At 41.2% G+C, this 24,302-nt stretch overlaps 1 protein-coding gene across 1 annotated transcript in view; it reads left to right on the forward strand.

Moving 5' to 3' along the window:
- The first annotated feature begins 4,661 nt into the window (after positions 1-4,661).
- LOC113879126 (UDP-glucuronosyltransferase 3A1-like) overlaps positions 4,662-24,302 on the forward strand; it is a 38,700-nt gene continuing 19,059 nt past the window's right edge. The window contains exons 1-2 of the mRNA XM_027520394.1: positions 4,662-4,906; positions 7,419-7,520. Of these exons, the coding sequence (XP_027376195.1) occupies positions 4,813-4,906; positions 7,419-7,520 (196 nt within the window). The 5' untranslated portion in view covers positions 4,662-4,812. The remainder of the gene's footprint in view (positions 4,907-7,418; positions 7,521-24,302) is intronic.

A 24,302-nucleotide genomic window follows, 5' to 3' on the forward strand; every position in this document is an offset into this window, starting at 1 on the left:
GCAGGCCAGGTTTACCAGTTATGAAGCTGTTGTTTCTCAGCTTTGAGAAACTTTGCCCTGCCTTGTGACACTGGCAATCTGCCAAATGCATGCCCAGCTCCCTCCCTCTGGGACTCTGCAAACAGGCGACACCAGAGGAAGGCCGCAGAGACAGGTGGGGACTTGGGGCATCCTATGCGCTCCCTGCTTATGCCAGCAACACCACAGGGATGGTTTTTCATGGTGGCAGTGGCGGTTTTAGTGCCAGGAGTGCTTTTCTGTTTGCAGCTCTTCCGAAATACTGGAGTCAGCCTCCCTGGGCCCCTCACAGATATTAGCACTGGCTGGTGACTGCCCCTCTCAGGTCTGGGTTTCAGTTCTGTGGATTTCCTTCTGTGGTCCTAAAGCATCAACACCAAATGAGCAAGACACTCCTCCATTCTCCTTCCAAGCTTTGCATGGCTCTCACCACCAAGACTCTGAAAGTGAAAGTCGCTCAGTTGTGTCTGACTCTTTGCAACCCCATGGACTACACAGTCTATGGAATTCTCCAGGCCAGAATACAGGAGTGGGTAGCTGTTCCCTTCTCTAGGGGATCTTCCCAACCCAGGGATTGAACCCAGGTCTCCCACATTGCAGGTGAGAGATTCTTTACCAGCTGAGCTAATAGGGAATCTCAAGAATATTGGAGTGGGCACATATCCATTCTCCAGCAGATCTTCCCAACCCAGGAATTAAACGGGGGTCTCTTGCATGGCAGGCAGATTCTTTACCAAGGCTCTAAATTTTAGTAACTCTCACTTCTTTCCTTTGTTCCCTTAGCACAAGGGGGTGGTGGCAGCCTTCCATAGCTACTAACTCTGTAATGCCTCAGTATCTCTCATTACTTACTGAGTTCTCTGAAATCTGGTGTAAAGTCTTTAATAAATACAATTAATAATTAAAGTAAAAAATAATGTTTCCTGAGGTTAAAAATATAGACTCCAAATGTGGGACAAAAATAGCGTGTAAGTCAGGAGTGGGTAAATGGAACTTCTAAGGTCCTTGTGTTGCCCAGAAGTAGTAGAGATAAGGATTAATTTTTGACCTTGATAAGTGGTAAAGGCATGTTGTGAATCTGGGATACTTTATTTGGATAAAAGAGACAAGAGGGGAATCAGAGGGAGAAAATGGAGTAACAAAAAGTATTCCAAGCTGAAAAGGAAGACAAAACAGAGAAGAAAAGAAAGAGTAAGAGGGAGAAATAAGAACATGGTTGATGTAAACCTATACACTTCGGTTCGGATACAAAAATTGACTGGCTTGATTAACAACAAGCTAATTGCCATTTCAAGAGGCACATCTAAAACATGGGGATACAGGAGGGTTGACTATAAAAGGATAGAAAAAGACAGGCCATGAATGCTAATGGAAAAGAAGACCTGAATAATTAGGAATAACATCAGACAGACTTGAGGTAAAAAGCTTTACTAGAGACAAAATTGGTACTTTTGTAATGAAGGTGAGTTATTTCACTGGGACTGTGTGAAACTATGAAAATGTATACATACTACTGGTGTGACCTCAAAAACTGGAACAGCAAGAAAAATTAGAATCATGGAGAGTTTAAAAAGTTTTTAATGACAGATTTCTAATATTTGTAAAATCAGAATTTTCCCATGTCCAACATTTAAGATTATAAACTCCTGGCAAATTTTCTTTCCTCTATATTCTCACCTATTTTCAACATTGCCTCCATCCCCTGCCCCAAATTATTCTGAAGCAAATCCAAAACACTCTGATACTTCATCTGTCTTCAAGAACGGATCTGAAGAGCCAAGGTATCTCTTTTTAAATAACCACAATAACATTATGATACTTCTCCAAATGAATAGTAACTATTTAATATCATCAAATATTATGCTCCTATTTCTCTGATATTCATACATTTTTAGAGCTCGTTTGAATCATGCCATCTAAAATTTTTATATTCCCAATACCCCCCACCCCTTCCTCTGGTAACCACATATCTGATCTCACAATTGCCGTTTGAACACAATACCTTAAAAACTGTGTTGTCAGTACAAAAAAAAGAGAACTGCAAAAAATTGTGTGGTCTATTAAGTAGGTTTGTTGTTCACAGTTGGTGGATTGGTACCTTCTTTCAGTGCTCAGTATGATGGAGCAAAGGAGTAAATATCAATACACCAAAGAGGTTGAGAGATTTTTTAACTTTAAAAAGGAAATTACAAGTGTGAAAGTGGCAAAGATTAGAATCATCACTGGTTTGTATTGAAATTGAAGGTATCAGTGTGAATGCATGCTTTTTTTTTAATAAAGTAGATATAAACCTGACTATATAGAGAGATACAGGTATGTAATATTTATATCTATATCTATATGTTTCACAAGTTTCCCCAGTGGCTCAGCAGTAAAGAATCCACCTGCGATGCAGAAGCTGCAGGAGACATGGATTCGATCCCTGGACTGGGAAGACTTCCTGGAGAAGGGAATAGCAACCCACTCCAGTATTCTTGCCTGGAGAATTCCATGGACAGAGGAGCCTGGTGGGCTACAGTTCATAGGGTTGCAAAGGGTTGGACATGACTGAAGCAACTGAGCACTATATATTTCATAACTGTCCATTTGGGGGATATAAACAGTGGTGCTTCAATAACAGTGAGTACTTCTAGTGCCATATCCAGGGTTCTAAACACCAATTCCTACTAAAAGGGTTCCTAAAGGAATGGATAAATGTAAAACAGAGGAAGGGAAAGTACAAGCTGAGTCTAGAAATCATGTGCAAGCAAGAAAGAAAAGTCTCCAAAATAATGACAGTAAGAGAATGTATTCCATTGAAGAAATGTGGATCCAGGAGTAAAGACTGATAATAAATGAATAGAGACAGATAGATAGGTGGAGGGATAATTAAATAGATGGGGCAGAAGGCAATTTTGTTAGCAACAGTATTTGCTGTTTATACACTAAGTCGTGTCTGACTTTTTGCAACCCCATGGACTGAAGCACACTAGGCTTCCCTGTCCTTTCCTATCTCCCAGAGTTTGCTCAAATGCATGTCCATACAACAGAATGCTGTATGATAAATGAAGAAAGAAAATGGAGTTAAAATCATTAATTTGCCACAAAAGGAATAATTGAATCAGTCAATAAATAGAAAACATAATAAAATGAGTGAGTGAAATTTGATGAAGAACAGAATTTACACAGTTTCAAAAGGACTCCCCACAACTTATTTCCTAATTTGGGCTAAAAAATAGTAGTTTTACAGTTGAGAATCTCACTGGACACCACCTTCAACAAGTGATCAAAGTTATTATCACTAGTATTAGGACAGACTGACATCTCGGGCTTCCTGCTGTGATTCACTGAAATGGAATCAACACAGCTTTTGTAGTATTCCTGCTAAAACTCTGTAATGTCAAGTAGAATGAGAAAACATCAGATAAACCCAAATTGAGAGCCATTTTACAAAATAAATGTCAGACATGAAAGGAAAACAGAAAAGCTGAGAAATCAATCCTTACTAAAGGGGATGAAACAGACATGATAGCTAAATGCAGTGTGTGATCCCAGATTGATTCCTGCACCAGAAATTAATATTACAACACAGGATATCTATTGAGACAGTTGATAAAATTTGAATAAATTTGTAGATAAGGTAATGTGATTACACTAATGTCAAATGGTACCTTCATATTGCAGATCAATTTTTTTTCCCCATCGAGAAGACATAATATCTGAAAAGATGACAGTTATCAATGTGTATGCTTGTAATCCGGCTTCCCTGGTGGCTCAGCAGTAAAGAATCCACCTGTAATGCAAGAGACATGGGTTCAATCCTTGGATGTGGAAGCTGTCTTGGAGAAAGAAATGGCAAGCCACTCCAGTATTCTTTTCTGGGAAATCCTGGCGGGCTACAGTCCATGGGCTGCAAGAGTCGGACATGACTGAGAGACTAAACCACCACCACAACACATATACTCACATAGCCTCAAACAGTATGGCCCAAACACGGAGGGAGGGACTTGGAAGGGAAAAAAGTGCAATAATTATTAGGAGAGTTTAAAATTTTTTCTAAAGAAAAATTTCATACTTTTATAAAAATAGAACATCTTGATGCTCACCAATCCTATTTTATGATTCCCATTCAGAATTAGTTTCAGCTTTTAGAGGTTCAGTCTTCTGAACCTGGACTTCCAGAGGTGTTTAAATCACTACACTAGCAACTTTCATGAGTGAGTTACTCAGTACTTTCCAAAGAAACTCTGAGCAATAAAGGTAAGTCACTTTCCTTTGGTAGTCAATTTCTGAGATCCTGAGCGTGGGACAATCAGTAGAGATTTTAAGCAGGTACCAGGGAAATGGGGCGTTCCGATGGCCCTAGGAGATCTTTAGGGCAGTTCGAAAGGAGATGGGGGTCCCATAACTTCTGGATGGATCCCTGAAAGGGAGTTGGGTCGGCACCATTTGGAGGTATAACTTTCTTCGATGTGATTTCCTAAGGTCCTTACCATTACTGGTTCAGAGTGTTTTTCTATCCGGAAGGTGTGGTGATTACGTGGATTGAGAGGGTTAAGCACACTAATCCCTCCTCCCCACTGCCCAGATTTAGGGAGGGTGAGGACAGAATATCCAATGGTGTACTTTCCTGGGGAGGAGAGGCCAAAGGGCGAGACGGACGTATAGAGCAAAGACCCACAGGATCTCTGTCCCCTGCTCCTGGCCTGCGTCTTTCCTTCACTGCCTGCGCGCTGCGCGTGAGAAGGGCGCGCGGGTTCCGGGCCGCCGGGCGCGCAGCTTAGGGCTCGGCTCCGCAGCCTCTCCGGAGCGACGATGGGGGCGCAGCGGGTGCTTCTTCTAGTCATATATTTACCGCCTGCGCTCCTGCTCTCAGAGGCCGCCAAAATCCTGACTATATCCTCACTGGGTGAGTGCTTGGCTGGAGAATCAGGACAGGCTTGTCCCAGGCTCCCGGCCAGTAGTCATGCCAACAGCCCCCTTAGTCAGAGGGGCTTTTCATATGGTTTTCCAGGCTGGGTTTGCGTCCTAGGCTAGAGGAGGGAGAGGCTGGCGAGGGTTGTGGGGCAGAGAGAGGTCTCTACTACCAAGGTGAAATTATTGATAGCCCTGGAGAAGAGCAGCAGTTTCCTAAGCTCTGGATGCGCTTCCCTGTGGGCACAGCGGGAACCAGAAGTTTTGGTCTATTTCTGAGCTTGAGACCCCAGGCCGTCTCCTCCAAGGTACCTGCGGGATTTTGAAAGGGTCACTTTGAACTTCTGAGCGGTGTGCAACAGATGCCAGTAGAAAGTAGAAGGTGGAGTCCATTTCAGGCTCTGGGGACAGGTGCTCCTGGGACAGCAGCACGAACTGGGACTGTTTCCTAACTGGAAAACTGAGCGGGCGGGCAGACGGGAGGACCCCAGGGCAGTGGCGCATTTGGGAGCCCCTCTCTCACCCGTGCTGATGGAAGCTTTTGAAGGAGAGTGGAACCGTTGATTCTGCGCATCGTGGACCCAGTTTTATTTCCATTACTTTTGCCCCAGAGAGAACAGAAGACAAAAGGGGAAATTTTATCAGGATAAGGAGTCCTCAGAGGATGGAGTTTCTCCATGAGTTTTATTTGACCCATCCTGAAAAGATGGTGGGCTCCCTAGCTTGCTTTTAGATCCCAGAGAACCTGGGGATCCTAGAGCTGGAAGAAATCACAGAACTCCTCTCACTGGGCCTCCCTTTTTATTTCCTGAGAGGAAAACGGAGGATTAGGGAAATGAGGTGCCTTTTACAAGAGTACAACAGACCTCTCTCCTGGCACACATTGGGAATTCACTTATGATTTCTTACCTCAAAACCATCCTCTTCCACAGATTCCACTCTTTTCCTTTTTTACAGTGGGGATTTCTAAAAAGCCTATTATAAACCTATTTTTCAATGATAGAGGTAACAGAGAAAAAGTTTTCTCTCTTGAAAGTACACTGTCCTCCAGCCTCAACTCCAAGGACAGAGCTGGGGCAGTTAACCAGGTGCTGGAAGCCCCACCTTTGCCCCTTATGAAGAGCCACGTGAACAGCTGTGTCTGTGCCAACCTCTTCTCCCTCGCAGCCATTTCTTCCAACAGTTAATGTGAACAAGAGCAGGCAGTCTAAGCAGGGGTACTATGTTTTATGTAATTTGTGTTACCTCATGCAACACAAGTATGGATATGAAATACTAGAGTAACTCCCACAGACACACACTATGTAGCTCTGTACCTCTCTCTGGGTTTCGCAGGTGTCTCAGTGGTAAAGAATCCACCTGCCCATTCAGGAGACCAGGGTTTCCATCCCTGGGTGGAGAAGATCCCCAGAGAAGGAAATGGCAATCCACAGCAGTATTCTTGGCTGGGAAATTCCTTGGACAGAGGAGCCTGATAGGCTATATAGTCCACGGGGTCACACAGAGTCGGACACGACTTATCAACTGAGCCCTGCTCGTACTACTCACCACTGACCCGATGATTATGGGACTTTCCTCTCTCTAAGACCCCGACTTCCCAACTTTGGCAAGTCTGTCCCTTCTCTGGAGATCTGGCTTTCTCTGTTGCTGAGACTCACAGATGCAAGAAAAATGCCCCATGATCGTACATAATTTTAGATAGGCTATTGGTATAATGGAGCTCACATCTCTCCCAAGGATTAAGCCTCTCTTTCTTAAAGATCCCCGGATTGTCCTAGGATGGATGTCCTGTTTCTCATGCATATAAGATAATGCAAGCCCATCCTATGGACCCCACAGTTTTCCTGCTTGTCTTAGTGGATGTGAGACATTCAACTGAGAAACTTCCTGTGAAATATATTTGAATCTCAAGCATTTTGGCTCTAAGTGGTGGCTCCACATCTTTTCTTCCAATGGCTGTTTCTTAGAACCAAATTCAAGCTTCCATATTTCTGGCTCCTACTCTAGCATTCATGTCCAAAGAGAAGAATTTCAGAAATAGCTTGGATTGACTGCCTATTAGGAACACTCCACACTCACATGCATGGCACTGGGCCAGAATATCTACCAGTACAGTTATTTTTTTAGGCTATGGCCTCTCCATAAGACCCCAGCTAAAATGCAGGGTGTGCCTTAGGCTCAGGAACTCCAAAGACTTAAACACCAAAATTACATTACATTGTTGCAAAGACTGCAAGTCATAAGAGGGAATCTTTAGTGGAGGATTGCCCTCCACTACAGGTCAAAGATAGTGGAGGTCAAAGGTAGATAGGTCAAAGATCTGGGCAGGCAGAATATAGGTATCCAGTTTGGGACTTAACCAGAGTGAGAAAGAGGAACTGGAGAAACTCATCTTTCTCTGCTCACTGTCAGCTTTCTGTTATCTTACCCTGGTTTGCCCCACACCTCCACATCAATTTCATACCCTCAGTTCTCGTCTTCACAAAAATGATATATATTTTTCCTAGGTGGAAGCCATAGTCTACTAATGCACCGGGTGTCTCAGATTCTTCAGGATCATGGTCATAACATCACTATGCTTTCTAATAGAGGAAGAAGTCTAGCCTCAGGTATCTTTTCTCATAATTATTGAATTCTTCAATCCCAGCCAAAAAGAGGCAGTGCCCTTTGTATAGTACTGCTTAACGCAAAACTTTTTTGAATCTAGTATTGAAATAACGGACAAAATGTGTGGGGGGTGTGTGTATGTTTATGTTAAGTGCTGATATCTTTTTTTTTTTTTAGAAAATGTTCCCTCTTCATTTTTTGGAAGCATTTTATTTTTAGATCTATTTATTTTTAATTGAAGGATACTTGCTTTACAATATTGCATCTAGGTTTCTACCAAACATCAACATAAATCAGCCATAGGTCTACCCATGTCCCCTCCCACTTGAATATCCCTCCCACCTTCGTCCCCATTCCACCCCTCTAGGTTGTTGTCGAGCCCCGGTTTGAGCTCCCTGAGTCATACAAGCGCTGGATATCTCAATAACCTCTACATTTTATTTGTCTATAGTTTACCCCCTTATCTGGATGTTACTTTATTTCAGGCAAGCCTCCATACATTATTATGGAAAAATCAGTCGCCTCATGAGTTGTATATAGCAATGTCAGAAGTTCTTGAGTTACTGAATCTAGTGACACCGGTTGAAAGAGTTTCAGCTAAAATGAAGCTTATTAATCCGATCAGCTTTTCTCTGTTGACAGATAAAGATACAGAGGCTCAGGGAACTTGAATGATTTGTTTGAGTTCACATAGCAAGTTAATCAGTTCAGTTCGGTTCAGTCGCTCACTCGTGTCTGACTCTTTGCGACCCCATGAATTGCAGCATGCCAGGCCTCCCTGTCCATCACCAGCTCCCGGAGTTCACTCAAACTCACATCCATCGAGTCGGTGATGCCATCCAGCCATCTCATCCTCTGTCGTCCCCTCTGTTGGGTGAATCTGGGACTTTAAGCTCTGGGTTTCTCCATCAGAGTTGCTAAAACTTAAATTAAAAAAAAAAATTTGCAAAATTAAGCAGCTTTGTTGGAAAAAATAAGTCTGAGCAATTATAAAATTCTGAAGATGAATTTCCAGCTTTGCTGTTGTTTAGACTGTTCTAAAGAGCTCCCTGGTGGCTCAGACGGTAAGGCATCTGCCTACAATGTGGGAGACCCGGGTTCAATCCCTGGGTCAGGAAGATCTCCTGGAGAAGGAAATGGCAACCCACTCCAGTATTCTTGCTTGGAAAATCCCATGGACAGAGGAGCCTTGTAGGCTACAGTCCATGGGGTTGCAAAGAGTCCTAATACCGTGTTAATCACCTTCTAGATTGGGTTCCATATTGTTCATCAAATATCCCTTCTATCCATACCCCTTTGTATCTGCCTTGACTGTCAGTCATGAACATTTCATTTTGGTGGTTCCCATGGCTTTGAGAAACTGCCAAAAGACCCACTATCTCTTTTAAAAACTTACACAACACTCCAAAATCTGCAAACAGTTTGGGGGTTCCTCTTAGTTTTACCTGAGTTTTAATCGAAGTTCAGAGTTTCTTTCAGTATTCACATCTCAATGAAAATTTCTTAGGTTTTGAAATAAAATATTCATTTTTCTCTTCCCTTGATGGCAGACTAAGATGTTGTATCTTTCATTCTCAGGGCTAAGGTGAGCACCACTTGATATAGTGAGGAGTGCATGAGTCCAGTTAAAGTACCTGTTTAGATAACTTCCCTGTAGTGATTTTTATTTACAACTTAAATAAATGACTTCAAAAATTTAAAGTAGCAGATATTTCTGATATTAGATGTACTATTGTTCCCATCAGTAACTGAAATCACAAGTAGCAGGTTCCACCCTAAAGAGAACTTAATTGTCTGAAGTTCTGACTCTTTTCCTTTCCCCAAGACAGCTTCTCTGTATCTCTGTCTACTAGCTGGATGTTCTCCATGTAACAGGTCCTCTTTGTTTTGGGGGGAACTATATAGTTACATCACTGATCGACTGGCTTACACACACTCAAGCTGATATCTGCCTAGAGTAACTTTCTCTTGACTGGACAATTCTCACTCTTTTCAGCAAGTTCTGTGTTCTTTGGGTGTGTAAGTATAAGAGTACATCAAAGAAACTCTATGTTGGAATTCAGGCTTTTAACTGGGCTTGTGGGCTCTTCCCTTTATCAAGTGGTGAGTGTCGGACAAAACTAAGTGAGTTCACTTTCACTTTTCACTTTCATGCATTGGAGAAGGAAATAGCAACCCACTCCAGTATTCTTGCCTGGAGAATCCCAAGGACGGCGGAGCCTGGTGGGCTGCCGTCTCTGGGGTTGCACAGAGTCAGACACGACTGAAACGACTTAGCAGCAGCAGCAGCAGTAGTCTCACCTTAGCCCTGAGAACAAAATATACAATATCTTAGTCTATTGTCATCAAAAGAAGGCAATTTGGGGGGCTTATAAAGCTTAATAAAATACAACTGTATTTCCCTCTGAATTTTAGAACCAGCTGAGAGAAAGTTACAAGAGTTAGATAGATGAATATCAAAATGTCACCTTTATCAAGTTGGTTCAGGAACTTGTCCATAGATATTCATTAAATATCAAAGTTAGGTAACAGCGTGGAAAGAGACCCTGGGTCTCTACAATCTCTGGGTGTTATTCTGCCTCATCATTGGTAGTAGCCATCCCCGGCTTTGGGTCAGTTTAGTTCAGTTCAGTTGCTCAGTCATGTCTGACCCTTTGCAATCCCATGGACTGCAACACACCAGGCTTCCCTGTCCATCACCAATTCCCGGAACTTACCCAAACTCATGTCCATCAAGTTGGTGATGCCATCCAACTATCTCATCCTCTGTCGTCCCCTTCTCCTCCTGCCTTCAATCTTTCCCAGCATCAGGGTCTTTTCCAAGGAGTCAGTTCTTCGCCTCAGGTGGCCAAAGGATTGGAGCTTCAGCTTCAGCATCAGTCCTTCCAATGAATATTCAGGACTGATTTCCTTTATAATCAACTTGTTTAATCTCCTTGTGGCCCAAGGGATTATCAAGAGTCTTCTCGAACACCACAGTTCAAAAGCATCAATTCTTCAGTGCTCAGCTTTCTTTATAGTCCAACACTCACATCCATACATGACTATTGGAAACATAGCTTTGACTAGACAGACCTTTGTTGGCCAAGTTATGTCTCTGCTTTTTAATATGCTGTCTAGGTTGGTCATAGCTTTTCTTCCAAGTAGCAAGCGTCTTTTAGTTTCATGGCTGCAGTCACCATCAGCAGTGATTTTGGAGCCCCCCCAAAATAAAATTTCTCACTGTTTCCATTATTTCCCCATCTATTTACCTTGAAGTGATGGGACCAGATACCTTGATCTTAGTTTTCTGAATGTTGAGTTTTAAGCCAACTTTTTCACTCTCCTCTTTCACTTTCATCAAGAGGCTCTTTAGTGCTTCTTTGCTTTCTGCCATAAGGGTGGTGTGAGGCTAGTTTGAAACTACTTCGGGTAGTTTCATCACATGTATGCACTGAAACAAACTCAGGGAGCTTTTCCTCTATGTGGTGCTCTTTTGCTTTTCTGGCATTCTGTGTTATGAATTCTAGCTGCTGTGGGAGACAGCCAGGCCAGATATGGGTACCTCTTCCATGAGCTGTACCCTGGAAATTTTCTTCAGCCAGCCATCAATGCCCTGAACTGCTGGGTGTCCAATGTCTAAAAGCCATTTTATTGTATATCGTTCTTTTATTTTTTTAGTTGTTTAAAGTAGGAAGTAAATATAATCTTGTTACTTCCTCTTGGCCACAGAAATTCCTTATCTTCATTATAAAACATTTTTGAAGTAATATTGCATAAACTGCACAATGGCACCCCACTCCAGTACTCTTGCCTGGAAAATCCCATGGATGGAGGAGCCTGGTAGGCTGCAGTCCATGGGGTCACTAAGAGTCAGACATGACTGAGCAACTTCAATTTCATTTTTCACTTTCATTCATTGGAGAAGGAAATGGCAACCCACTCCAGTGTTCTTGCCTGGAGAATCCCAGGGACGGGGGAGCCTGGTGGGCTGCCGTCTATGGGGTTGCACAGAGTTGGACATGACTGAAGCGATTTAGCAGCAGCACATATTTAAAGTACATATGTGTATGTGTATATATATATATATATACATATACATACAAATATATGTATAACTGTGAAACCAACATAATTCAGATAGCAAAATATATTTCTTACCCCCAAATATTTCTCATGTCCTTTTGCAGTTTCCCCTTCTGGTCCTCTCTTCTTACTTTTCAATTCTCATTGCCAGTGAATTGCTAATATGTCACCATATGTTACTTTGCATCTTCTAGATTTTACATAAATTTGATCATAATTACTCTTATTTTACTCAGCATAATTATTTTGAGATTCATTTACATCGTGTGTCTGAATAGTTCATTCCCTTTTATGCTGAGTAATGTTCTATTGTGTAGATCATCACAGCATGTTTATTGAATTGCCTGTTGATGGACATTAGGGTTGTTTCCAGTTTTGCACTATTAAAAATAAACCTGCTATAGACACTTGTGACCAAGGCTTTGTGTGAACATGTGCTGTTTTTTCTCTGAAGTAATTGCTAGGAATGCAGTGACAATTAGGTGTATGTAGCATTAGGTGTACCCACTCCAGTGTTCTTGCCTGGAGAATCCCAGGGACGGGGGAGCCTGGTGGGCTGCCGTCTATGGGGTCGCACAGAGTCGGACACGACTGAAGCGACTTAGCAGTAGTAGCAGCAGCAGCATTAGGTGTATGTTTAACTTTTTAAGAAATGGTCAAACTATTTTCTAAAATGGTTCTAACATTCTACTTTCTCACAAAAAGTGAGAATGCAAGTTCCATGTGTACCAAATCTTTGTCAATACTTGGTATAGTTAGTCTTTTCAACTTTAGCCATTCTTGTGTAGGTGTTTAGTTGTATTTAGTTGTGGTTTCTGTTTGCATTTCCTTCATGACTGTTGATGCTAAGCATTTTTTATGTGCTTGTTACTCATATATCTTCATTGGTGATATATGGGTAATACATGATTTATCAGGGCTTCCCTGGTGGCTCAGACAGTAAAGCATCTGCCTGTAATGTGGGAGACCTGGGTTCGATCCGTGGGTTGGGGAATCCCCTGGTGAAGGGAATAGCAACCTAGTCCAGTATTCTTGCCAGGAAAATTCCATGGATGGAGGAGCCTGGTAGGCTACAGTCCATGAGGTCACAAAGAGTCAGATACTACTGAATGACTTCACTTTCACTTTTCATGGTTTGTCAGATTTTTCCCATTTTCTTTTTTTGGCCACTCCACCCATCTTGCAGGATCATAGTTCCCGAACCAGGGATTGAACTCACTCTCTGGCAAGGAAAGCACTGAATCCTAGTCCATGGACCACCAGGGAATTCCCAAATTTTCCCCATTTTTAAAGTTGAGTAGCTTGTTTTCCTGTTACTGAATTTTCAGAGTCCTTTAAATATATATTTTGAATATAAATATTTCATCATATATAAGCTTTGCAAATATTTTCTCCCAGTTTATGGCTTATCTTTTTCATAGCAGTATATTTTGAAGAGCATAATTTCTAATTTTGATGAGATTGAATTTCATGCTTTTGCTTTATGTATTGGTATGAATATATAATTTTTTGTTTATTCCACTAACATAAATTTCACTGATTGATATTCAAATGTTAAACTAACCTCATTTCATGGGAATATTGATTGACTTGGTCAAGATATATTTTCTATTTTATATATTTTTAGATGCTGTTGCCTTAAATTTTGGTTTAAAATTTTATATCTGTATTCATGTGGGATATTGCCCTGTGATTTCTTTGAGATATGTTTTCTGGCATTGATATCAGTACAATGCCTGCCTTACAGGATGAATTTGGGAGTGCTCTCTCCTCAGTTTTCCAGAAGAGTTTGGGTCTATGGGGGCTAGTCTGGTGCTGTGATAGGCTGAAAGCCTGAGATTTTGGAAGCTGGTTGGCAGTCCAGATTTGCAGGGGCTGGCCTGATACTATAGGCTTTTCCAATGACTCAGGGGTAAAGGATCCCCCTGCAGTTCAGGAGACACAGGAGATGCAGGTTGGTCCCTGGGTCAGGAAGACCCCTGGAGGAGGAAATGGCAATCCACTCCAGTATTCTTGCCTGGAGAATTTCATGGACAGAGAAGCCTGGTGAGCTGCAATCCATGGGTTTGAAGAGTCAGACATGACTGAAGTGACTTCGCAGGCACATGCATGGCCTGATAATTGGGGTAAACCTGAGTTGTGAGCGTCTTTAGGAGTCTGGGACCATGGGAGCTGTCAGGCAACAGGGTGGGTGAGGGACCTGGGTTTGTGGGAGTGCCTGGGAAGCCTGCTGCCGTGGAAGGCATCTCTGACTGTGGAAGTCATTTCTGTGCTGGGATGGGCCAGTGCCAGGGTACATGGTAAAGTTGAATCTTACTTCACTTTCCTTCTCCCATGGGAAAGGTAACTGTCCCTGTGCTGGGCTGCCTGGGCTTGCTGGAGAGGTAAGGTGGGTAATATGAATCTATCGTTCTTACCTTCTTAAATACATCTTTCCTCATTTCTATGCTTTGCCCAGGTGCTGTGATCCCCTGCCTGGAATCCTTAGCTCCTGTGAAGTTACTTTCATGCATGAATAGTTGTTCAGATTGGTGTTTCTGGGAGGGGATGGGGCTAGATATTCTTATACCATCATTTTTACTGGTGTTACTTAAGGAGTTTGCTGTTTTCATATTGAAGTGTTTGTGAATTTCTCAAATTCTTTCTGATTTCTAATTTCATTCCACTGTGTTGGAGAAAATAACCTTTTTTTTTGTTTGTTTGTTTATTGTGTTTTAGTAATGGCTTAAACGTGGTGTGTTCTAGAGAATGTTCTGTGTGCACTTGAAAAAAATACATTTTGCTGTTGTTGGGTGGAGTGCTTTACAGATGCCTGTTATCCATAATTGGTTTATCAGTTCAGGTCAGTCGTGTCTGACTCTTTGTGACCCCATGAATTGCAGCACGCCAGGCCTCCCTGTCCATCACCAACTCCTGGAGTTTACCCAAATTCACGTATATCGAGTCAGTGATTCCATCCAGCCATCTCATCCTCTGTTGTCCCATTCTCCTCCTGCCCCCAATCCCTCCCAGCATCAGAGTCTTTTCCAATGAGTCAACTCTTTGCATGAGGTGGCCAAAGTACTGGAGTTTCAGCTTTAGCATCATTCCTTCCAAAGAACACCCAGGACTGATCTCCTTCAGAACGGACTGGTTGGATCTCCTTGCAGTCCAAGGGACTCTCAAGAGTCTTCTCCAACACCACAGTTCAAAAGCATCAATTCTTCAGCGCTCAGCTTTCTTCATAGTCCAACTCTCACATCCATACATGACCACTGGAAAAACAATAGCCTTGACTAGATGGACCTTTGTTGGCAAAGTAATGTCTCTGCTTTTCAATATGCTATCTAGGTTGGCAGTAACTTTCCTTCCAAGGAGTAAGCATCTTTTAATTTCATGGCTGCAGTCACCATCTGCAGTGATTTTGGAGCCCCATAAAATAAAGTCTGACACTGTTTCCACTATTTCCCCATTTATTTCTCATGAAGTGAATTGGTTTATAGTTGTGTTCAAACATTTGGCTTCCTTGTTGATATTCTAATTCTGCATCCATTTTAGTTCTCCCTTTTTTATCTTCTTTACATTAAGTGGATATTTTTTATTTTGTATTTTAAGTTCTTTAATAATTTCTTCACTATTTTGAAAGTTGTTTTTTTTTTTCCCTTAGCAGATGTTCTTCAGTTCAGTCCAGTCTCTCAGTCGTGTCTGACTCTTTGTGACCCCATGGACTGCAGCACACCAGGCCTCCCTGTCCATCACCAGCTCCTGGAGTTTACCCAAATTCATGTCCATTGAGTCAGTGATGCCATCCAACCATCTCATCCTCTACTGTTCCCTTCTCCTCCTGCCTTCAATCTTTCCCAACATCAGGGTCTTTTCAAAGGAGTAAGCTCTTCCCATCAGGTGGCCGAAGTATTGGAGTTTCAGCTTCAACATCAGTCTTTTCAATGAACACCCAGGACTGATCTCCTTTAGGATGGACTGGTTGGATCTCCTTGCAGTCCAAGGGACTCGCAAGAGTCTTCTCCAACACCACAATTCAAAAGCATAAATTCTTCGGTGCTCAGCCTTCTTCACAGTCCAACTCTCACATCCATACATGACTACTGGAAAAACCATAGCCTTGACTAGATGGACCTTTGTTGATAAAGTAATGTCTCTGCTTTTTAATATGCTGTCTAGGTTGGTCATAACTTTCCTTCCAAGGAGTAAGCATCTTTTAATTTCACGGTTGCAGTCACCATTTGCAGTGATTTTGGAGCCACCCCAAAATAAAGTCAGCCACTGTTTCCATTGTTTCCCCATCTATTTGTCACGAAGTTATGGGACCATATGCCATGATCTTTTCTGGTTTTCTGAATGTTGAGCTTTAAGCCAACTTTTTCAGACTCCTCTTTCACTTTCATCAAGAGGCTCTTCAGTTTTTCTTCGCTTTCTGCCATAAGGGTGGTGTCATCTGCATATCTGAGGTTATTGATATTTCTCCTGGCAATCTTGATTCCAGCTTGTGCTTCCTCCAGCCCAGCATTTCTTATGATGTACTCTGCATATAAGTCAAGCAAGCAGGGTGACAATATACAGCCTTGACGTACTGCTTTTCCTATTTGGAACCAGTCCATTGTTCCATGTCTAGTTCTAACTGTTGCTTCCTGACCTGCATACAGGTTTCTCAAGAGGCAGGTGAGGTGGTCTGGTATTCCAGTCTCTTTCAGAATTTTCCATAGTTTATTGTGATCCACACAGTCAAAGGTTTTGGCATAATCAATAAAGTAGAAATAGATGTTTTTCTCGAACTCTCTTTTTTGACGATCCAGCGGATGTTGGCAATTTGATCTCTGGTTCCTCTGCCTTTTCTAAAACCAGCTTGAACATCTGGAAGTTCACGGTTCATGTATTGTTGAAGCCTGGCTTGGATAATTTTCACCATTACTTTACTAGCATGTGAGATGAGTGCAATTGTGTGGTAGTTTGAGCATTCTTTGGAATTGCCTTTCTTTGGGATTGGAATGAAAACTGGCTTTTTCCAGTCCTGTGGCCACTGCTGAGTTTTCCAAATTTGCTGGCATATTGAATGCAGCACTTTCACAGCATCATCTTTTAGGACTTGAGATAGTTCAGCTGGAATTCCATCACCTCTACTAGCTTTGTTCATAGTGATGCTTCCTAAGGCCCACTTGACCTCACAGTCCAGGATGTTTGGCTCTAGGTGAGTAGTCACACCATCGTGATTATCTGTGAAGATCTTTTTTGTACAGTTCTGTGTATTCTTGCCACCTCTTCTTAATATCTTCTGCTTCTGTTAGGTCCATGCCATTTCTGTCCTTTATTGAGCCAATCTTTGCATGAAATGTTCCCTTGGTGTCTCAAATTTTCTTGAAGAGATCTCTAGTCTTTCCCATTGTATTGCTTTCCTCTATTTCTTTGCACTGATCACTGAGGAAGACTTTCTTATCTCTCCTTGCTATTCTTTGGAACTCTGCATTCAGATGCTTATGTCCTTCCTTTTCTCTTTTGCTTTTTGCTTCTCTTCTTCTCACAGCTATTTGTAAGGCTTCCCTAGACAGCCGTTTTGCTTTTTTGCATTTCTTTTTCTTCAGGATGGTCTTGATCCCTGTCTCCAGTACAATGTCACAAACCTCTGTCCATAGTTCATCAGGGACTCTGTCTATCAGGTCTAGTCTCTTAAATCTATTTGTCACTTCTACTGTATAATCGAAAGGGATTTGATTTAGGTCATACCTGAATGGTCTAGTGGTTTTCCCTACTTTCTTCAATTTAAGTCTGATTTTGGCAATAAGGAGTTCATGATCTGAGCCACAGTCAAATCCCGGTCTTGTTCTTGCTGACTGTATAGAGCTTCTCGATCTTTGGGTGCAAAGAATATAATCAGTCTGATTTTGGTGTTGACCACCTGTTGATGTCCATGTGTAGAGTCTTCTCTTGTGTTGTTGGAAGAGGGTGTTTGCTATATCCAGTGCATTCTCTTGGAAAAATTCTATTAGCCTTTGCCCTACTTCATTCTGTACTCCAAGGCCAAATTTGCTTGTTACTCCAGGCATTTCTTGACTTTCTACTTCTGCATTCCAGTCCCCTATAATGAAAAGGACATCTTTTTGGGGTGTAAGTTCTAGAAGGTCTTGTAGGTCTTCATAGCAGTTGTTCTAGGACTTACTATATACATCTTATCTCAGAATCACCTGCTTGGAACTGCCCTGGAGGTCCAGTGGTCAGGATTCTGTGCTTCCACTAGAGGGGGTGTGGGTTTGATCCCTGGTCAAGGAACTAAGATCCCACATGCTACCCTGTGCAGCTAAGAGATATGTATATATACATACATATATACCAAGTGGGCTTCTCAAGTGGCTAAAGTGGTAAAGAATCTGGCTGCCGATGCAGGAGATGCAGGAGACACAGGTTCCATCCCTGGGTTGGAAAGATCCCCTGAGTAGGAAATGGCAAAACCCACTCCAGTATTCTTGCCTGGAAAATTCCATGGACAGAGGAGCCTGGTGGGCTAAAGTCCATGGGGTCGCAAAGAGCCAGACACCACTAAGCCACTGGACACATGTATGTATGTGTGTGTGTGTGTATGTGTGTATTATATATATATATAGTCAATTGCTTAATTAAATTTCTGTTAACTTAATTCCAGTGAGATATAGAGCTATTACTCATTTATAGAGTAACATGGAGTTCTCCATTGTCTTCTTTTCAATGGTGTTTTTGTTATACACATTACATCTATAAATGTTACAGACTGAACAATACTTTATTATAGTTATTACTTAAATTATTTTTATATCTTTTATGAAGGAGGAAAAGTATATATGTAAAACTATTGTTCTATCAAACTTAGTATTTTTAATTTGTGTTTCTCATAATTTTGTGTGTTAGTACCATCTGGATTCTTTTTCTTGGCCCAGTTTGGCTTTCCTCAGCCCCAGTGCTCTTTTTGTTGTTGACAATATATTACATTTCCATGTGTTATAGACCCAATAATATATTATATAACATACTATATAATATATACATATTGTTTTGTAGGATTTCTTTTAAAATAAGTTATGAGAACTTTGAAGATAAGCAAATAGATCTCTTTCTGGAAAGACTGAGGATGTATGAGTCCGCTGCTCTCTGCTGGGCCAGGAGGGTTAGCCATAGTGGATCCGCATGAGCAGATGGAAACCTGTTACTTAATTTGCTATATCCTTGTGTTCTTGTGGATGCCATATGCTCTGAAATCTAGAGGTTTGGGGGTCTTGTCCATCAAGTAGAGGTTTTAAATGCTGGACCTCCAGATGTGGGGGTTCAAACCCTTTGCTTCTCAGAAAGAAGCTGGGAATTGTGAGTTCCTTCCCAATTGTGGGTTGTTGTGTCAAGGCTGGGATTTATGGTAAGACTGTGTCTCAGTCTCTCCTACCCATTTTTTAAAAATATATAAATTTATTTATTTTAATTGGAGGCTAATTACTTTACAATATTATATTGCTTTTGCCATATATCAACATGAATCCACCATGGGTGCACACGTGTTCCTCATACTGAACTCCCCTCCCTCTTCCCTCCCCATACCATCCGTCTTGGTTATCCCAGTGCAACCAGCCCCGAGCATCCTGTATCATGCATCGAACCTGGACTGGCGATTCGCTTCACATAGATATTGTACATGTTTCAATGCCATTCTCCCAAATCATCCCACCCTTGCCCTCTTCCATAGAGTCCAAAAGACTGTTCTACACATCTGTGTCTCTTTTGCTGCCTCACATACAGGGTTATCATTACCATTTTTCTAAATTCCACATATATGCGTTAGTATACTGTATTTGTGTTTTCCTTTCTGGCTTACTTCACTCTGTATAATAGATTCCAGTTTCATCCACCTCATTAGAACTGATTCAAGTGTATTCTTTTTAATGGCTGAGTATTATTCCATTGTGTATATGTACCACAGCTTTCTTATCCATTCGTCTGCTGATGGACACCTAGGTTACTTCCATGTCCTGGCTATTATAAACAGTACTGTGATGAACATTGGGGTACATGTGTCTCTTTCAATAATGGTTTCTTGGTGTGTATGCCCAGCAGTGGGATTGCTGAGTCATATGGCAGAGTACATCATGAGAAATGCTGGGCTGGAAGAAGCACAAGCTGGAATCAAGATTGCCAAGAGAAATATCAATAACCTCAGATATGCAGATGACACCACCCTTATGGCAGAAAGTGAAGAAGAACTAAAAAGCCTCTTGATGAAAGTGAAAGAGGAGAGTGAAAAAGTTGGCTTAAAGCTCAACATTCAGAAAACTAAGATCATGGCATCTGGTCCCATCACTTTATGGAAAATAGATGGGGAAACAATGGAAACAGTGGCTGACTTTATTTTTCTGGGCTCCAAAATCACTGCAGATGGTGATTGCAGCCATGAAGATGCTTACTCCTTGGAAGGAAAGTTATGACCAACCTAGATAACATATTGAAAAGCAGAGACATTACTTTGCCAACAAAGGTCCGTCTAATCAAGGCTATGGTTTTTCCAGTGGTCATGTATGGATGTGAGAGTTGGACTGTGAAGAAAGCTGAGTGCTGAAGAATTGATGCTTTTGAACTGTGGTGTTGGAGAAAACTCTTGAGAGTCCCTTGGACTGCAAGGAGATCCAACCAGTCCATTCTGAAGAAGATCAGTCCTGGGTGTTCTTTGGAAGGAATGATGCTAAAGCTGAAACTCCAATACTTTGGCCCCTTCGTGCAAACAGTTGACTCATTGGAAAAGACCCTAATGCTGGGAGGGATTGGGGGCAGGAGGAGAATGGGACGACAGAGGATGAGATGGCTGGATGGCATCACTGACTTGATGGACGTGAGTTTGCATGAACTCTGGGAGTTGGTGATGGACAGGGAGGCCTGGTGTGCTGCAATTCATGGGGTCCCAAAGAGTCGGACATGACTGAGACTGAACTGAGCTGAACTGATGGCAGTTCTATTTCCAGTTTTTTAAGGAATCTCCACATTGTTCTCCATAGTGGCTGTACTAGTTTGCATTCCCACCAACAGTGTAAGAGGGTTCCCTTTTCTCCACACCTTCTCCAGCATTTATTGCTTGTAGACTTTTGGATAGCAGCCATTCTGACTGGTGTAAAATAGTACCTCATTATGGTTTTTATTTGCATTTCTCTGATAATGAGTGATCTTGAGCATCTTTTCATGTGATTGTTAGCCATCTGCATGTCTTCTTTGGAGAAATGTCTGTTTAGTTCTTTGGCCCATTTTTTGATTGGGTCATTTATTTTTCTGGAATTGAGCTGCAGGAGTTGCTTGTATACTTTTGAGATTAATTCTTTGTCAGTTGCTTCATTTGCTATTATTTTCTCCCATTCTGAAGGTTGTCTTTTCACCTTGCTTATAATTTCCTTTGTTGTGCAAAAGTTTTAATTTTAGTTAGGTCCCATTTGTTTATTTTTGCTTTTATTTCCAATATTCTGGGAGGTAGGCCATAGAGGATCCTGCTGTGATTTATGTCAGAGAGTGTTTTGCCTGTGTTCTCCTCTAGGAGTTTTATAGTTTCTGGTCTTACGTTTAGATCTTTAATCCATTTTGAGTTTATTTTTGTGTATGGTGTTAGAAACTGTTCCAGTTTCATTCTTTTACAAGTGGTTGACCAGTTTTCCCAGCACCACTTGTTAAAGAGATTGTCTTTTCTCCATAGTATATTCTTGCCTCCTTTGTCAAAGATAAGGTGTCCATAGGTGCATGGATTTATCTCTGGGCTTTCTATTTTATTCCATTGATCTATATTTCTGTCTTTGTGCCAGTACCATACCGTTTTGATGACTGTGGCTTTATAGTAGAGCCTGAAGTCAGGCAGGTTGATTCCTCCAGTTCCATTCTTCTTTCTCAAGATAGCTTTGGCTATTCGAGGTTTTTTGTATTTCCATACAAATTGTGAAATTATTTGTTCTAGCTCTTTGAAAAATATCGTTGGTAGCTTGATAGGGATTGCATTGAACCTATAGATTGCTTTGGGTAGTATACTCATTTTCACTATATTGATTCTTCTGATCCATGAACAGATCTATTAGTGTCCTCTTTGATTTCTTTCACCAGTGTTTTATAGTTTTCTATATATAGGTCTTTAGTTTCTTTAGGTAGATATATTCCTAAGTATTTTATTCTTTTCGTTGCAATGGTGAATGGAATTGTTTCCTTAATTTCTCTTTCTATTTTCTCATTATTAGTGTATGGGAATGCAAAGGATTTCTGTGTATTGATTTTATATCCTGCAACTTTACTATATTCATTGATTAGCTCTAGTAATTTTCTGGTGGAGTCTTTAGGGTTTTCTATGTAGAGGATCATGTCATCTGCAAACAGTGAGAGTTTTACTTCTTTTCCAATTTGTATCCCTTTTATTTCTTTTTCTGCTCTGATTGCTGTGGCCAAAACTTCCAAAACTATGTTGAATAGTAGTGGTGAAAGTGGGAAGGAACCCTTGTCTTGTTCCTGACTTTAGGGGAAATGCTTTCAATTTTTCACCATTGCCTCCTACCCATTTTGATGTGCTGTTTTCTTTTTTTGCTCAACAGATGCATAGTCACTCATCTAGTTCCTGGATTTCTTTCAGAGGGAATTTATCTGTATGTAGCTACAGATATGATGGGTTTATGGAGCCATCAAATAGAAGTTCAAGAGCCTCCTACATCACCATCATTTTTAAAAAACCTTTTTATTTTGTATTGGAGTATAGCCAATTAACAATGTTGTGATAGCTTCAGGTGAACAGTGAAGGGCCTCAGCCATACATATAAATGGCTGAGGCTCCCAACTCCCCTCTCATCCAGGCTGCTGCTGCGTAACATTGAGCAGAGTTCCATTGCTATACAGTAGGTCTTTTTGTTTATTCTTTTTTGAACATAGCAGTGTGTACATGTCCATCCCAAACTTCCCAACTATCCCTTCCTTCCAGTCTTCTCCCCCACCCCTGGGGCAACCGTAAGTTCATTCTCTAAGTCTGTGAGTCTCTTTCTATTTTGTAAATAAGTTCATTTGCATCATTTCTTTTTTCAATTCCACATATAAGGGATGCCATATGGTATTTCTCCTTCTGTGTCTGATTTACTTCATTCAATATGTATGTCACCATTTTGAATTGGAACTGACAACTTCATTCTTTTGTGTGTGGAGATCTAGTTTTCCCAGTATCACTTGTTGAAAAGACTTTGTTTTCTCATTGAATGGTCATGGTCCCTGGTCAAAAATGTTTTGGGGAGCTTTTTTTATATTGGTCTGCATTTCTGTTTTATTCCAGTTCCATACTATATTAATTACTGTAGCTTTCTAGTGAATTTTGAAATCAGGAAGTGTGATTCCTCTAGCTTTGTTCTTTTTCATGATTGCTTTGGCTATGCATGATACAGTGGTAAAGAATCTGCCTACCAATGCAGGAGATGCAAGAGACTCTGGTTCAATCACTGTGTCAGGAAGATCCCCTGGAATATTAAATGGCAACCCACTCCAGTATTCTTGCATGGAAAATTCCATGGACAGAGGAGCGTGGGCTATAGTCTATAGGGTCACAAACTATGGGACGTGACTGAGCATGGGTGCTTGTGTCATTGGCTATTTCAGATATTAGAGATTTCAAAGTAGTTTTAAGATGTTTTTTTTTTTTCCCCCATTACTGCAAAAGACATCATTGGGATTTTGATAGGGATTGCATTGAATCTGTAGATCATTTTGGGTGGTATTGACATCTTAACAACTGAGTCTTCCAATTCATGAACATGGAATGTATTTACATTTATTTGTCTCCTCTAATTTCTTTCAAAATTGCTTTGCAGTTTTCACTTCACAAATCTTTCAACTCTTTGGCTAAGCTAAATCCCAAGTACTTTATTCTTTTTGATGCTACTGTATTTGGAATTATTTTTGAAAATATTTTAAAGTATTCATTTATAGTATAGAAAGGCAACTGATTTTTATGTATGAACTTTTTATCTTGCTACTTTGATGAATTCACTTTTTAGTTCCAACATTTTTTGTGGAATCTTTAGGGTTTTTAACATGTAAGATTACATCATCTGTGAACAGAGATTCTTTTACTTTTCCTTTCCAATTTGGATGCCCTTTTTTCCTTCTTTGCTTCCTTTGCCTGACTACTCTGGCTACATCTTCCAGTACTATATTGAATAGAAATAGTTAAGAGGTCTCCTTGCCTTGTTACTGACCTTAGTGGAAAGTTTTCAGTCTTTCTTCACTGAGTATAATGTTTGCTATTGGTTTTTCATACATAGTTTTTATTATGTTGAGGTTCAGTTCAGTTCAGTTCAGTCACTCAGTCGTGTCCAACTCTTTGCAACCCCATGAACTGCAGCACGCCAGGCCTCCCTGTCCATCACCAACTCCCAGAGTCCACCCAAACTCATGTCCATCGAGTCGGTGATGCCATCCAGCCATCTCATCCTCTGTCATCCCCTTCTCCTCCTGCCCCCAATCTTTCCAAGCATCAGGGTCTTTTCAAATGAGTCAGCCCTTCACATCAGGTGGCCAAAGTATTGGAGTTTCAGCTTCAACATCAGTTCTTCCAATGAACACCCAGGACTGATCTCCTTTAGGATGGACTGGTTGGATCTCCTTGCAGTCCAAGGGACTCGCAAGAGTTGAGGAAGTTTTCCTTCTATTCCTAGTTTGTTGAGTGTTTTTTTTTTAAATTATGAATGGATTTTGAATTTTATCAAATACTTTTTCTG

This window comes from Bos indicus x Bos taurus, chromosome 20 (genome assembly GCF_003369695.1).
Source record: "Bos indicus x Bos taurus breed Angus x Brahman F1 hybrid chromosome 20, Bos_hybrid_MaternalHap_v2.0, whole genome shotgun sequence".
In the NCBI taxonomy this organism is placed as follows: domain Eukaryota; kingdom Metazoa; phylum Chordata; class Mammalia; order Artiodactyla; family Bovidae; genus Bos; species Bos indicus x Bos taurus.